General features: G+C 39.9%; 1 protein-coding gene across 1 annotated transcript; it reads left to right on the top strand.

The window, feature by feature from the left end:
- The first annotated feature begins 3,206 nt into the window (after positions 1-3,206).
- Positions 3,207-14,632, top strand: LOC311123584 (uncharacterized protein). The gene is made up of 2 exons (XM_084197822.1): positions 3,207-3,661; positions 12,657-14,632. The coding sequence occupies exons 1-2, from the start codon at positions 3,277-3,279 to the stop codon at positions 13,700-13,702; spliced, it is 1,431 nt and encodes a 476-aa protein (XP_084053948.1). The 5' UTR covers positions 3,207-3,276; the 3' UTR covers positions 13,703-14,632.
- The last annotated feature ends 771 nt before the right edge of the window (positions 14,633-15,403 follow it).

The raw sequence follows: 15,403 nt of genomic DNA, 5'->3' as shown, positions 1-15,403 counted from the left end.
GGGATCAAATACTTTTTTCCCTCACTGTATGTAAATGATATATTAAAGTTTTTATTAATATATTAATTAATTAATGTTAATATTAATATTTATGTAAATGTAATACTTCATTATTTCTTTATTTATATAAATTAGCAACAAAAACGTGTTTTTGCTTCGTCATTATGTGTATATTGATGAGGATTTTTATTTTATTTTAGTCTATTTTAGAATAAGGCTGTAACGTAACAAAATGTGGGAAAAGCCAATGGGTCTGAACACTTTCCGAATGCACTGTATTGTTACACCATGTAGGAGCAGTATAGACCTAGTCTGTTCATTATATACATCTATATGATGTATTGTTACACCATGTAGGAGCAGTATAGACCTAGTCTGTTCATTATATACATCTATATGATGTATTGTTACACCATGTAGGAGCAGTATAGATCTAGTCTGTTCATTATATACATCTATATGATGTATTGTTACACCATGTAGGAGCAGTATAGACCTAGTCTGTTCATTATATACATCTATATGATGTATTGTTACACCATGTAGGAGCAGTATAGACCTAGTCTGTTCATTATATACATCTATATGATGTATTGTTACACCATGTAGGAGCAGTATAGACCTAGTCTGTTCATTATATACATCTACATGATGTATTGTTACACCATGTAGGAGCAGTATAGATCTAGTCTGTTCATTATATACATCTATATGATGTATTGTTACACCATGTAGGAGCAGTATAGACCTAGTCTGTTCATTATATACATCTATATGATGTATTGTTACACCATGTAGGAGCAGTATAGACCTAGTCTGTTCATTATATACATCTATATGATGTATTGTTACACCATGTAGGAGCAGTATAGACCTAGTCTGTTCATTATATACATCTATATGATGTATTGTTACACCATGTAGGAGCAGTATAGACCTAGTCTGTTCATTATATACATCTACATGATGTATTGTTACACCATGTAGGAGCAGTATAGACCTAGTCTGTTCATTATATACATCTATATGATGTATTGTTACACCATGTAGGAGCAGTATAGACCTAGTCTGTTCATTATATACATCTACATGATGTACAGTGGGGAAAAAAGTATTTAGTCAGCCACCAATTGTGCAAGTTCTCCCACTTAAAAAGATGAGAGGCCTGTAATTTTCATCATAGGTACACGTCAACTATGACAGACAAAATGAGAAGAAAAAAATCCAGAAAATCACATTGTAGGATTTTTAATGAATTTATTTACAAATTATGGTGGAAAATAAGTATTTGGTCAATAACAAAAGTTTCTCAATACTTTGTTATATACCCTTTGTTGGCAATGACACAGGTCAAATGTTTTCTGTATGTCTTCACAAGGTTTTCACACACTGTTGCTGGTATTTTGGCCCATTCCTCCATGCAGATCTCCTCTAGAGCAGTGATGTTTTGGGGCTGTCGCTGGGCAACACAGACTTTCAACTCCCTCCAAAGATTTTCTATGGGGTTGAGATCTGGAGACTGGCTAGGCCACTCCAGGACCTTGAAATGCTTCTTACGAAGCCACTCCTTCGTTGCCCGGGCGGTGTGTTTGGGATCATTGTCATGCTGAAAGACCCAGCCACGTTTCATCTTCAATGCCCTTGCTTATGGAAGGAGGTTTTCACTCAAAATCTCACGATACATGGCCCCATTCATTCTTTCCTTTACACGGATCAGTCGTCCTGGTCCCTTTGCAGAAAAACAGCCCCAAGGCATGATGTTTCCACCCCCATGCTTCACAGTAGGTATGGTGTTCTTTGGATGCAACTCAGCATTCTTTGTCCTCCAAACACGACGAGTTGAGTTTTTACCAAAAAGTTATATTTTGGTTTCATCTGACCATATGACATTCTCCCAATCCTCTTCTGGATCATCCAAATGCACTCTAGCAAACTTCAGACGGACCTGGACATGTACTGGCTTAAGCAGGGGGACACGTCTGGCAGTGCAGGATTTGAGTCCCTGGCAGCGTAGTGTGTTACTGATGGTAGGCTTTGTTACTTTGGTCCCAGCTCTCTGCAGGTCATTCACTAGGTCCCCCCGTGTGGTTCTGGGCTTTTGCTCACCGTTCTTGTGATCATTTTGACCCCATGGGGTGAGATCTTGCGTGGAGCCCCAGATCGAGGGAGATTATCAGTGGTCTTGTATGTCTTCCATTTCCTAATAATTGCTCCCACAGTTGATTTCTTCAAACCAAGCTGCTTACCTATTGCAGATTCAGTCTTCCCAGCCTGGTGCAGGTCTACAATTTTGTTTCTGGTGTCCGTTGACAGCTCTTTGGTCTTGGCCATAGTGGAGTTTGGAGTGTGACTGTTTGAGGTTGTGGACAGGTGTCTTTTATACTGATAACAACTTCAAACAGGTGCCATTAATACAGACATTGAGTGGAGGACAGAGGAGCCTCTTAAAGAAGAAGTTACAGGTCTGTGAGAGCCAGAAATCTTGCTTGTTTGTAGGTGACCAAATACTTATTTTCCACCATAATTTGCAAATAAATTCATTCAAAATCCTACAATGTGATTTTCTGGATTTTGTTTTCTCAATTTGTCTGTCATAGTTGACATGTACCTATGATGAAAATTACAGGCCTCTCATCTTTTTAAGTGGGAGAACTTGCACAATTGGTGGCTGACTAAATACTTTTTCCCCCACTGTATTGTTACACCATGTAGGAGCAGTATAGACCTAGTCTGTTCATTATATACATCTATATATACATATATCAGTATGGATCTACAGTAGATAGTTACTTATTTAGATTTTGTTTGACTTAATGAAACTGCCTTAAATGCAGATGTGCTGTAGTATAATTGTTTTTATTCTTACTCATTAAAAATCTGCACTAATCAATCAGCACATCCCTGTCTTTGTACGACTCAATATAATAGTATTATATAATTAAATACATTTAAAATATACTTTGTCAATAAAAAAAGATCCTCAACTGCGTTACCCACTCCAGTCAGCAGATGGCGATGTGTGTCTTTCAGGCGATGCTGAAAGCGTGACGTATAATCTAGTGGACGGGAGGCAACAGTCAACCACCTCCGTAGCTGGTTAGCCAACAGCCGAAAGATTCAAGCACTAGACGCTTTCGGTGTATATTAGCTACTGTGTTTTAAACACACTTCGGTCGTATCTACTTGTTAACCTATTTAATTTAATATTAAGTTGTTATTAGTCAGCTAGCTGGCTGGTTAAGTTAGCACTAGCCTAGCTAGCTAACATCCCCGACCATGAGCTCACTAAGCTACTCTCCTCCTGCTAAAGAAGAGGAGGTCTGCTGGACGGAGAAAGAAGCTCTAGTGAAAGAGGAGGAGGAAGAGGAGGATGTTACAATACAAAAACAAGTAGAGGGTGAAGCTGTTACCGTGAAAGAAGAAGAGAAAGACGTTACAGTGAAAGAAGAGGAAGACGCGTTCAGAGTGAAAGAGGAGGAGGATGTTACAGTGAAAGAAGAGGAAGACGCGTTCAGAGTGAAAGAGGAGGAGGATGTTACAGTGAAAGAAGAGGAGGAGGAAGAGATAGAGGAGGATGCAGATTTTGGAGTGAAGAAGGAGGGAGAGATTACTGTCACGTTGAAAGATGAAGAGGAGGAGATAGGAGATCTGATTAACACCAGTAAGTACCGCCTTAAATGTGTTTTTCACTTTGGATATTTGGAGTTCGCTCGTCAATTCAATGGAGAGAGATGCTATGCTACTAGCATCATGTTATGAATTTGCAAAGCCATCTCCTATAGTGTTTTTTCTCAAAGTTGTCGGTATGTCACGTGTCCTACTTATCAGTACACTCAGAACAACTTAAGCATTACGAAACTTCTATTCGATCAAAGTAAACATCACGTAGCACGTAAGCCATTCATTTAGTTGACCAACTTGGACCAGCTCATTGACCTCCATACAAAAACTCCACCTGCTGGAAGGAGAGATATTCCCGTGAGTTGGTTCTCTCTCTTCCTCTAGGGCTACACTAGCTTGTGCTAGCTAGCTAGTAATCTCGTTCCCAGACACTTCCACGCAGTGTGGGGACGAGGTTAGCCAGCTAGCTACATTCCCTCGGCGTAAAGCAGTGCTCGGCAGGCCGGGCCTAAGGACACAGTGTACCGATGCAAAATCGGCAGTGTATCAAATACTTGTTCTCAAACATATACTCATTAAAATACAAAAACACAGTCATGGGAAGATATATTGAGACCTAGGTGTCTTTTACACATGTATATACAGTGGGGAGAACAAGTATTTGCTACACTGCCGATTTTGCAGGTTTTCCTACTTACAAAGCATGTAGAGGTCTGTAATTTTTATCATAGGTACACTTCAACTGTGAGAGATGGAATCTAAAACAAAAATCCAGAAAATCACATTGTATGATTTTTAAGTAATTCATTTGCATTTTATTGCATGACATAGGTATTTGATACATCAGAAAAGCAGAACTTAATATTTGGTACAGAAACCTTTGTTTGCAATTACAGAGATCATACGTTTCCTGTAGGTCTTGACCAGGTTTGCACACACTGCAGCAGGGATTTTGGCCCATTCCTCCATACAGACCTTCTCCAGATCCTTCAGGTTTCGGGGCTGTCGCTGAGCAATACGGACTTTCAGCTCCCTCCAAAGATTTTCTATTGGGTTCAGGTCTGGAGACTGGCTAGGCCACTCCAGGACTTTGAGATGCTTCTTACGGAGCCACTCCTTAGTTTACCTGGCTGTGTGTTTCGGGTCTTTGGACTGATCCATTGTGGAGGCCTGTCTGAGTGGACTGATCCATTGTGGAGGTCTGTCTGAGTGGACTGATCCATTGTGGAGGCCTGTCTGAGTGGACTGATCCATTGTGGAGGCCTGTCCGAGTGGACTGATCCATTGTGGAGGCCTGTCTGAGTGGACTGATCCATTGTGGAGGCCTGTCTGAGTGGACTGATCCATTGTGGAGGCCTGTCTGAGTGGACTGATCCATTGTGGAGGCCTGTCTGAGTGGACTGATCCATTGTGGAGGCCTGTCTGAGTGGACTGATCCATTGTGGAGGCCTGTCTGAGTGGACTGATCCATTGTGGAGGCCTGTCTGAGTGGACTGGTCCATTGTGGAGGCCTGTCTGAGTGGACTGATCCATTGTGGATGCCTGTCTGAGTGGACTGATCCATTGTGGAGGCCTGTCCGAGTGGACTGATCCATTGTGAAGGTCGTGGGGATGGCACAGTCCATCACTCTAAGACATTGTATATGGTTAGAACAATGGTGCAAAACTAATAAAAATTATATTATTTCATAACAAATGCGCTTTCTCCCTCGTTGGATAGCAGTCGCTGTCCACGGTTCTGAAACAGTCTTCAGTGCGACGTTGAACAGGCGCCTTTCCTTAGACCATGTTGCATGTGCATAATAGGGCATCCAATGGTGGAAAACCAACGTTTTGGAAATACATAACGGCATCTAACCAAAATATCATAGAACGTTATCTATATGCAGTTATCTTAGCCAGCCAGCTAACTTTAGCTATGTAGCCAACTAGCTATGTTATCTATATGCAGTTATCTTAGCCAGCCAGCTAACGTTAGCTATTTAGCCAACTAGCTATGGTCTATATCAAATAATGTTATCTATATGCAGTTATCTTAGCCAGCCAGCTAACGTTAGCTATTTAGCCAACTAGCTATGGTCTATATCAAATCATGTTATCTATATGCAGTTATCTTAGCCAGCCAGCTAACGTTAGCTATTTAGCCAACTAGCTATGGTCTACGAGCTGGATACCAACTTCCGGAGACCCAGTTAGAACCCAACTAACAAAACCCAACTGAAACATAACTGCAGATCAAAAGAGCAGAGACATACAGAATGATGGCAGGGGAAAATCCCCAACATCCAAAATAGACAGATTCCAGATGTCAGTCAGCTAGCACGCTAGCAGTAAAGCCAAAAGTGGGAAAAAGTTACAAAAACTCCCGTAGTCTACTTCCCAGAGAACATGCTGAGAAGTAGTGATGAGGGGGAAACTAAGCTTCCTGTAGCATTGACGCTTTCCAGCCAAATGTGTCAAAAATAGGTTCATTACTCAAGGCTTTGAGCAACACAGAATTTAGAACAGCCACATTTTTATAGATGACATCCCACACGCCCTACTGACTGTGCAGCGTAGCCTTTATGTCTTCTACTAAACCACTGGCCGTGTTGGAGAGCATCAAATCCATGCTGCATTGTGGGTAAATGTTGACTGATTTATAAATAATATCATGAGTAGTTATTTATGATGCAAGGTGATTTGTAGATCAGTCAATCGGCAGTCGCCTGCATTTTGTCGGCTGCATTGTCGAACAAGCCTATTACTAAACCAATCAGGTGGTTGTTTGACGAAATGAAGCTTCAGACGTCATTGATCACGTGCTGCTGATAAAGTGATACAGGAATCGGCACACTGCTTTGAAGTATGCTGCTTAGGGATTTCAACGCATTCCTTGTAGCTCCGGTATCAAACCTAAGATCCCTACTGAAAAGTTAACAAAACAAAAAGGAACGAGCAGGTCTGATTTTCTCTTTGGTTTTGAGCCCACGGCAAGAAGGCAACAGAGCCTATTGTGGTAACAGGTTCACACTAGATAACACAACCACACAGTGCATGAAAAACATGAGGCGTGGCTAACGTTATCCAGCTTGAGCTAGCTTCCGAGCTAGCATACAAACTCGGTAGCACAGAGTAGATCCTCCATATGACGTTGAGAAATAGTGCATTGTGGGTAGTTTAGAAGATATCCGGAAATAAGTTAATAAATATGTAATAACGCAAAAACATAACTGTTTGTACTTAATAGGTAACCAGATCGTGACTACAACTAAGTTCCTAAGTCTTTAACCACACTGTGTTGTTACATTGGTGAGTAAAAACTCATGCTTCCTACCCTTTAACTTTTTGTCTGAAAATAAAATCTACATTTTACTCAACTTCGTTACCCACTCCAGTCAGCAGATGGCGATGTGGGACTTTAAGGCTATGCTGCTAGTGTGACGTATAATCTAGTGGACGGGACGCTTCTTTCAACAGCAGCAACAGTTAGTCAGACACCTCGGTAGCTTGCTAGACAAAATAGCCCAACCAATAAAGCTCTTTAGACGCTTTCGGTGTATATTAGCCACTGTGTTTTAAACCCACTTCTGTCGTCTAGTTAGTTATCCCATTTAATTTCATATTTACGGTGTTGTTGTTATTGGTCAGCTAGCTGGCTGGTTAAGTTAGCACTAGCCTAGCTAGCTAACATCCCCGACCATGAGCTCACTAAGCTACTCTCCTCCTGCTAAAGAAGAGGAGGTCTGCTGGACGGAGAAAGAAGCTCTAGTGAAAGAGGAGGAGGAAGAGGAGGATGTTACAATACAAAAACAAGTAGAGGGTGAAGCTGTTACCGTGAAAGAAGAAGAGAAAGACGTTACAGTGAAAGAAGAGGAAGACGCGTTCAGAGTGAAAGAGGAGGAGGATGTTACAGTGAAAGAAGAGGAAGACGCGTTCAGAGTGAAAGAGGAGGAGGAAGAGGAGGATGTTACAGTGAAAGAAGAGGAAGACGCGTTCAGAGTGGAAGAGGAGGAGGATGTTACAGTGAAAGAAGAGGAAGACGCGTTCAGAGTGAAAGAGGAGGAGGATGTTACGGTGAAAGAAGAGGAAGATGCGTTCAGAGTCAAAGAGGAGGAGGCTCCCGTGTTTGGAGTGAAAGAGGAGGAGGAGGAGATGACTGTCACATCGAAAAAGGAGGAGGAAGAAGAGGAGGAAACTGGATATCTGGTTCCGGTTTCCCAAAGGCATCTTAAGGCATCCAATGGTTCTAATGATGAACTTAGCAGTAAGATGCTTTTGAGAAACCGGGCCCTGATTAACACTAGTAAGTACTGTCTTAAAAACAGAAGCACAAACTCTGCAGTTGTTGAACTGATGTGTGGTGTTAAAGGTGAAATCTGCAGTTGCTACATCCATATTTGGACTTTTAAATTATTTATATATAGCCATTGATTCTTGAAGAATATAACACATGCCTCATGAGCTTAGTTCAACTGTCGTACCCCATCAGATCCCAAAATAAGCTTTTTTTACTCCAATGTTTAGAAACAGTGTAAATGTAAATCAACACTGTATAGCCTCAACATGGTTAAAACTATAATGTTGATATCATGGATGGTCAGTCCTTGCATCCATAGGTCTGTCTATGAATGTGACAGTAGTTACATTTCTCCAGCCCCATCCTCATCTTATTACCAAAACAGTGGTGGAATGACAGCTTTGTTATTGTTTGAACTGCAGATTGTTTGATTGATGTGTGGATTTTTTAAAGGGACAACCTAGGATTTAAACAGCAGCAAAATGGCTGCACAGAGACTTGGTTTGGTAAACAGCTGAGGGATGGGGGCTGGAGAAATGTAACCACTCTCAAATTCATAGAGAAAGCTATTGAAGCAACCTTAAACCAAAACCTAGCGACCTCATCAACAGTTCAGACATCTTGGTATAACAGTTAGAAGGTGTTGGCTTGACAGTCTCTGGACCCAGGTTTGAGTCCAGCTCAGGGCTAATTCAAAATTCTCACACAGGGTAATGAGTGGAGAACAGGAGGGCTTCATAAAGAAAAACTAACAGGTCTGTGAGAGCCGGAATTCTTACTGGTTGGTAGGTGATCAAATACTTATGTCATGCAATAAAATGCAAATGAATTACTTTAAAATCATACAATGTGATTTTCTGGATTTTTGTTTTAGATTCTGTCTCTCACAGTTGAAGTGTACCTATGATAAAATGTACAGACCTCTACATGCTTTGTAAGTAGGAAAACCTGCAAAATAGCCTAATGGTAGCTAGCTAGCTAACATTGAACCTAGTTGGTTAGCTTTTAGCTACCTGCAGATTCATGCAGGGTAGTAACGTAATGAGTTGGGATTATGGTTAATTGTTTAGCTAGCTAGCTAACATTGAACCTAGTTGGTTAGCTTTTAGCTACCTGCAGATTCATGCAGGGTAGTAACGTAATGAGTTGGGATTATGGTTAATTGTTTAGCTAGCTAGCTACATGTCTAAACAAAAGACTCCACTATGCAAGTAACCATTTCACTGTACCCGTTTACACCTTCTGTATCCTGTGCATGTGACAAATACACTTTGATTTTATTTGATATAGTGTGTGTTTACCAGCGACGGTAATGTGAAGAACGTTACCTGCACCAAAGTCAAATTCGGATATAACGTTAGGTTAGGATATAACGTTAGGTTAGGATATAACGTTAGGTTAGGTTATAACGTTAGGTTAGGTTAGGATATAACGTTAGGGTTAGGTTAGGATATAATGTTAGGTTAGGTTATAACGTTAGGTTAGGTTAGGATATAACGTTAGGGTTAGGTTAGGATATAATGTTAGGTTAGGTTATAACGTTTAGGTTAGGTTAGGATATAACGTTAGGTTAGGATATAACGTTAGGTTAGGATATAACGTTAGGTTAGGTTAGGATATAACGTTAGGGTTAGGTTAGGATATAATGTTAGGTTAGGTTATAACGTTAGGTTAGGTTAGGATATAACGTTAGGGTTAGGTTAGGATATAATGATAGGTTAGGTTATAACGTTTAGGTTAGGTTAGGATATAACGTTAGGTTAGGATATAACGTTTGGGTTAGGTTAGGATATAACGTTAGGGTTAGGTTAGGTTAGGATATAACGTTAGGGTTAGGTTAGGTTAAGATATAACGTTAGGGTTAGGTTAGGTTAGGATATAACGTTAGGGTTAGGTTAGGATATAATGTTAGGTTAGGTTATAACGTTTAGGTTAGGATATAACGTTAGGTTATGATATGGCAGGTAGATTAGTGGGTAAGAGCGTTGTGCCAGTAACCGAAGGTCGCTGGTTCTAATCCCCGAGCCGACTAGGTGAAAAATCTGTCGCTGTGCCCTTAAGCAAGGCACTTAACCCTAATTGCTCCTGTAAGTCGCTCTGGATAAGAGCGTCTGCTAAATGACTAAAATGTAAATGTAAAATGATATAACGTTAGGGTTAGGTTAGGATATAACGTTAGGGTTAGGTTAGGATATAACGTTAGGGTTAGGTTAGGATATAACGTTAGGGTTAGGTTAGGATATAACGTTAGGGTTAGGTTAGGATATAACGTTAGGTTAGGTTAGAATATAAGGTTAGGTTAGGTTAGGATATAACGTTAGGGTTAGGTTAGGATATAACGTTAGGTTAGGTTAGGTTAGGATATAACGTTAGGTTAGGTTAGGATATAACGTTAGGGTTAGGTTAGGATATAACGAATGTAGAATGCCCTGCTTTTATTTAGTCACATTCCAACCGTAAGCTATTTTCTGTAATTAGCTCACCATTAACTTGTAAATAATGATCTTGTTGTGAGTTTATTTTCATGTAATAATTAATACAAATTAGCTAAAGTAAAGACGACGTCAGCTATATGATATGGTTATTATTTGAACTGGCTAGCCAGCTAACTTAACGTTAGCTAGCTAGCTAACAAGCTAGAAACTAACCAAAACATTGTTTAGAAAGTTGCTTTTAATTGCCTAGTTTGCTAGATTGACATATACTAAATTCATTTTTAAACAGATGGGTTTATTGGTGTTTAAATACACTAGTTACAGTGAGGGGAAAAAAGTGTTTGATCCCCTACTGATTTTGTACGTTTGCCCACTGACAAAGAAATGATCAGTCTATAATTTAAATGGTAGGTTTATTTGAACAGTGAGAGACAGAATAACAACAGAAAAATCCATGTCAAAAATGTTATGAATTGATTTGCATTTTAATGAGGGAAATAGCTACTGTTATAGCTTGCCATTGTTTACAGAAGTCTTCTAAGTCCCTATAGCAACAAGCCATTGTTTACAGAAGTCTTCTAAGTCCCTATAGCAACAAGCCATTGTTTACAGAAGTCTTCTAAGTCCCTATAGCAACAAGCCATTGTTTACAGAAATCTTCTAAGTCCCTATAGCAACAAGCCATTGTTTACAGTCCCTACTAAGGTCAGGACAGAAATATGCTCTCAGGCTAGATTTTAATTTGTTCAACCAAAGTTCCTCAAAGGACCTGATGATACAGTGGGGAAAAAAAGTATTTAGTCAGCCACCAATTGTGCAAGTTCTCCCACTTAAAAAGATGAGAGAGGCCTGTAATTTTCATCATAGGTACACGTCAACTATGACAGACAAAATGAGGAAAAAAAATCCAGAAAATCACATTGTAGGATTTTTTATGAATTTATTGGCAAATTATGGTGGAAAATAAGTATTTGGTAAATAACAAAAGTTTCTCAATACTTTGTTATATACCCTTTGTTGGCAATGACACAGGTCAAACGTTTTCTGTAAGTCTTCACAAGGTTTTCACACACTGTTGCTGGTATTTTGGCCCATTCCTCCATGCAGATCTCCTCTAGAGCAGTGATGTTTTGGGGCTGTCGCAGGTCATTCACTAGGTCCCCCCGTGTGGTTCTGGGATTTTTGCTCACCGTTCTTGTGATCATTTTGACCCCACAGGGTGAGATCTTGCGTGGAGCCCCAGATCGAGGGAGATTATCAGTGGTCTTGTATGTCTTCCATTTCCTAATAATTGCTCCCACAGTTGATTTCTTCAAACCAAGCTGCTTACCTATTGCAGATTCAGTCTTCCCAGCCTGGTGCAGGTTTACAATTTTGTTTTTGGTGTCCTTTGACAGCTCTTTGGTCTTGGCCATTGTGGATTTTTGGAGTGTGACTGTTTGAGGTTGTGGACAGGTGTCTTTTATACTGATAACAAGTTCAAACAGGTGCCATTAACACAGGTAACGAGTGGAGGACAGAGGAGCCTCTTAAAGAAGAAGTTACAGGTCTGTGAGAGCCAGAAATCTTGCTTGTTTGTAGGTGACCAAATACTTATTTTGCACCATAATTTGCAAATAAATTCATTAACAATCCTACAATGAGATTTTCTGGATTTTCTTTTCTCAATTTGTCTGTCATAGTTGACGTGTACCTATGATGAAAATTACAGGCCTCTCTCATCTTTTTAAGTGGGAGAACTTGCACAATTGGTGGCTGACTAAATACTTTTTTTCCCCACTGTATAGGCCTAGATATTGTTTTTGTCTTTAAGTGTTTTAGGTTTTCCCTAATTGTAATCTACTCCCTTTAGTACTTGAAGTTAATAAAGTATTTTGTTGAAATCTTTTCTTTGTTATTTCAGCACTACTACCTCACTGCTTTAGCACACGGCCACATTCCCATGTTCCAATGTGAATTCTTTAATTATTTAAGAGATGGGGTTGGTCTACGGCTGGAGAGAACGATGCTAAATGGGCGTGAACAAAGAGCAGCACTGTAGCTATACAAACAAATAGGTAAAAAGTCATCTGGCAACACTGCTTAGGGTTTCAGCAACTTTAATAATGTATTTCTAGCCTACAATCATCCACTATACTACTGTGGAAAATTAAGACTAAATATGGCTGTTGTTGTTCACTTGACTGTCTTATTAAGACAATTGTCAAAACAGTTTGTAAAAGCGTTTCATTATCATGGACATCACCTTTTAGCTAAAATAAACAGTGGATTTCTGCTGTTGTGGGTCTTTAACCATCTGTCTGACTTTGTTGTTCACACAGGAGAGAGACGTGACTATTGTGGATCCTCTGGGGAACCTCAACAACATCATGAAGCTGACGAGGCAGAGAAGAGTCTCTCCAGATCAGAACACCTCAAGAAACACCAGCGGAAACCCACAGGGGAGAAATCTCACCATTGCTCTGACTGTGGGAAGAGATTCACCTTAAAAGCAGTACTTAACAGACATAAGAGAACACACACAGGAGAGAAATCTTATAGCTGTGATCAATGTGGGAAGAGTTTTCCACACTCAAGCAACCTGAGGGTACATCAGAGAATACACACTGGAGAGAAACCTTACAGCTGTGATCAATGTGGGATGAGTTTTTCTCAGTCAAACATCCTGATAACACACCAGAGAACTCACACAGGAGAGAAACCTTACAGCTGTGATCAATGTGGGAAGAGTTTTGTTGAATCTGGAGCTCTGACTATACACAAGAGAACACACACAGGAGAGAAACCTTACAGCTGTGATCAATGTGGGATGAGTTTTTCTCAGTCAAACATCCTGATAACACACCAGAGAACTCACACAGGAGAGAAACCTTACAGCTGTGATCAATGTGGGAAGAGTTTTTCTCAGTCAACCATCCTGACAAGACACCAGAGAACACACACAGGAGAGAAACCTTTTAGCTGTGATCATTGTGGGAAGAGTTTTGTTGAATCTGGAGCTCTGACTATACACAAGAGAACACACACAGGAGAGAAACCTTATAGCTGTGATCAATGTGGGAAGAGTTATGCTTATTCAAACATGATGATAATACACCAGAGAACACACACAGGAGAGAAACCTTATAGCTGTGATCAATGTGGGAAGAGTTTTGTTACATCTAGCCATCTGACTAGTCACCAGAGAACACACACAGGAGAGAAACCTTACAGCTGTGATCAATGTGTGAAGAGTTTTGTTAGATCTAGCTCTCTGACTATACACCAGAGAACACACACAGGAGAGAAACCTTACAGCTGTGATCAATGTGGAAAGAAATACTCCCATTCACGTTCTCTGATTAAACATCAGAAAATACATACATGAGTTGTTTCATGATATCAATAAAATAATGTCACAGTGTAGAATGTTTTTAACATTATAGTAGGACTATTTTAATTAATGTCACGATTCAGAATGATTTTAACATTTAAGTAGAAGGAGTATTTTAATGAATAATGTCACAATGTATGAATCACTCCAAAATATAGCTGACTGTCTTCTGCAGGTTGTCCTCTAACCAGTGAGGTAAAAGTTATCTCCCATTTCCATGTGTTTTTTTTGTTGTGTTAGTTTCAACATCACATACAACCTGATTTCCCCCATAATCGATATCAGTGATTTATTTCCACTTGTCAAAACAACACAAGTATTATGATTACTATTGTGTTTGTGTCGATAGTACATGTTATGTTTATGTTTTCAATAGATCACAAACTGTTTTTTCATATTGGTTATTGATTTGGACACATTAAAACTGTTTTGACATTGTGCTATCCCACCTAACAAAATGTTTTTTAAAAGAAGACTATGCCGGTCGTCCAATCATCCTTGATGAAAACCTGCCAATAGGACAATGACACTAAGCACACAACGCAGGAGTGGCCTCGGGACAAGTCCCAAGCCCGGACTTGAACCCGATCTAACATCTCTGGAGAGAGCTGAAAATAGCTGTGCAGCGACGCTCCCCATCCAACCTGACAGAGCTTGAGAGGATATGCAGAGAAGAATGGGAGAAACTCCCCAAATACAGGTGTGCCAAGCTTGTAGCGTCATACCCAAGAAGACTCAAGGCTGTAATCGCTGCCAAAGGTGCTTGAACAAAGTACTGAGTAAAGGGTCTGAATACTTATGTAAATGTAATCTTTCCGTTTTTTTAACTTTTATACATTTGCTAAAATGATTAAACGCATTTTGCTGTCTCATTATGGGGTATTGTGTGTAGATTGATGAGGAAATAAACAATTCAATCAATTTTAGAATAAGGCTGTAACGTAACAGTCATGGGGTCTGAATACTTTCCAAATGCACTGTATATACTGTATCCATGGTTGGATAGGTATACTTTCCACTGTATATACTGTATCCATGGTTGGATAGGTATACTTTCCACTGTATATACTGGATCCAGGGTTGGATAGGTATACTTTCCACTGTATATACTGTATCCAGGGTTGGATAGGTATACTTTCCACTGTATATACTGGGTCCAGGGTTGGATAGGTATACTTTCCACTGTATATACTGGATCCAGGGTTGGATAGGTATACTTTGTAAATGTAATCCATTAGTTACTAGTTACCTGTTCAACATTGTCATCAGTAACATACATGTTGGATTACCCTAACTCAGTAACGTAATCTGATTGCTTTTAGATTACTTTCCCCTTAAGAGCACAGGTTAGTACCACAGTCATAAAATCTGACTTTAAATCTAACCTTAACCACACTGCTAACCCTAATACCTAACCCTAACCTTAACCACACTGCTAACCCTAATACCTAACCCTAACCTTAACCACACCGCTAACCCTAATACCTAACCCTAACCTTAACCACACTGCTAACCCTAATGCCTAACCCTAACCTTAAATAACCCTAACCTTAACCACACTGCTAACCCTAATGCCTAACCCTAACCTTAAATAACCCTAACCTTAACCACACTGCTAACCCTAATGCCTAACCTTAACCACACTGCTAACCCTAATGCCTAACCCTAACCTTAAATAACCCTAACCTTAACCAC

Source organism: Coregonus lavaretus (genome assembly GCF_964263955.1).
Source record: "Coregonus lavaretus genome assembly, contig: HAP1_SCAFFOLD_135, whole genome shotgun sequence".
NCBI classification, from domain to species: domain Eukaryota; kingdom Metazoa; phylum Chordata; class Actinopteri; order Salmoniformes; family Salmonidae; genus Coregonus; species Coregonus lavaretus.
This window is presented reverse-complemented; position numbering and strand designations above follow the sequence as displayed.

What these genes read in the sequence shown, in the direction of transcription:
- LOC311123584 (XM_084197822.1), top strand. Translation starts at nt 3,277, where the DNA reads ATGAGCTCACTAAGCTACTCTCCTCCTGCTAAAGAAGAGGAGGTCTGC. An exon ending in AGGAGATCTGATTAACACCA is followed by an intron (nt 3,662 to 12,656) that starts GTAAGTACCGCC and finishes TTGTTCACACAG; the next exon opens with GAGAGAGACGTGACTATTGT.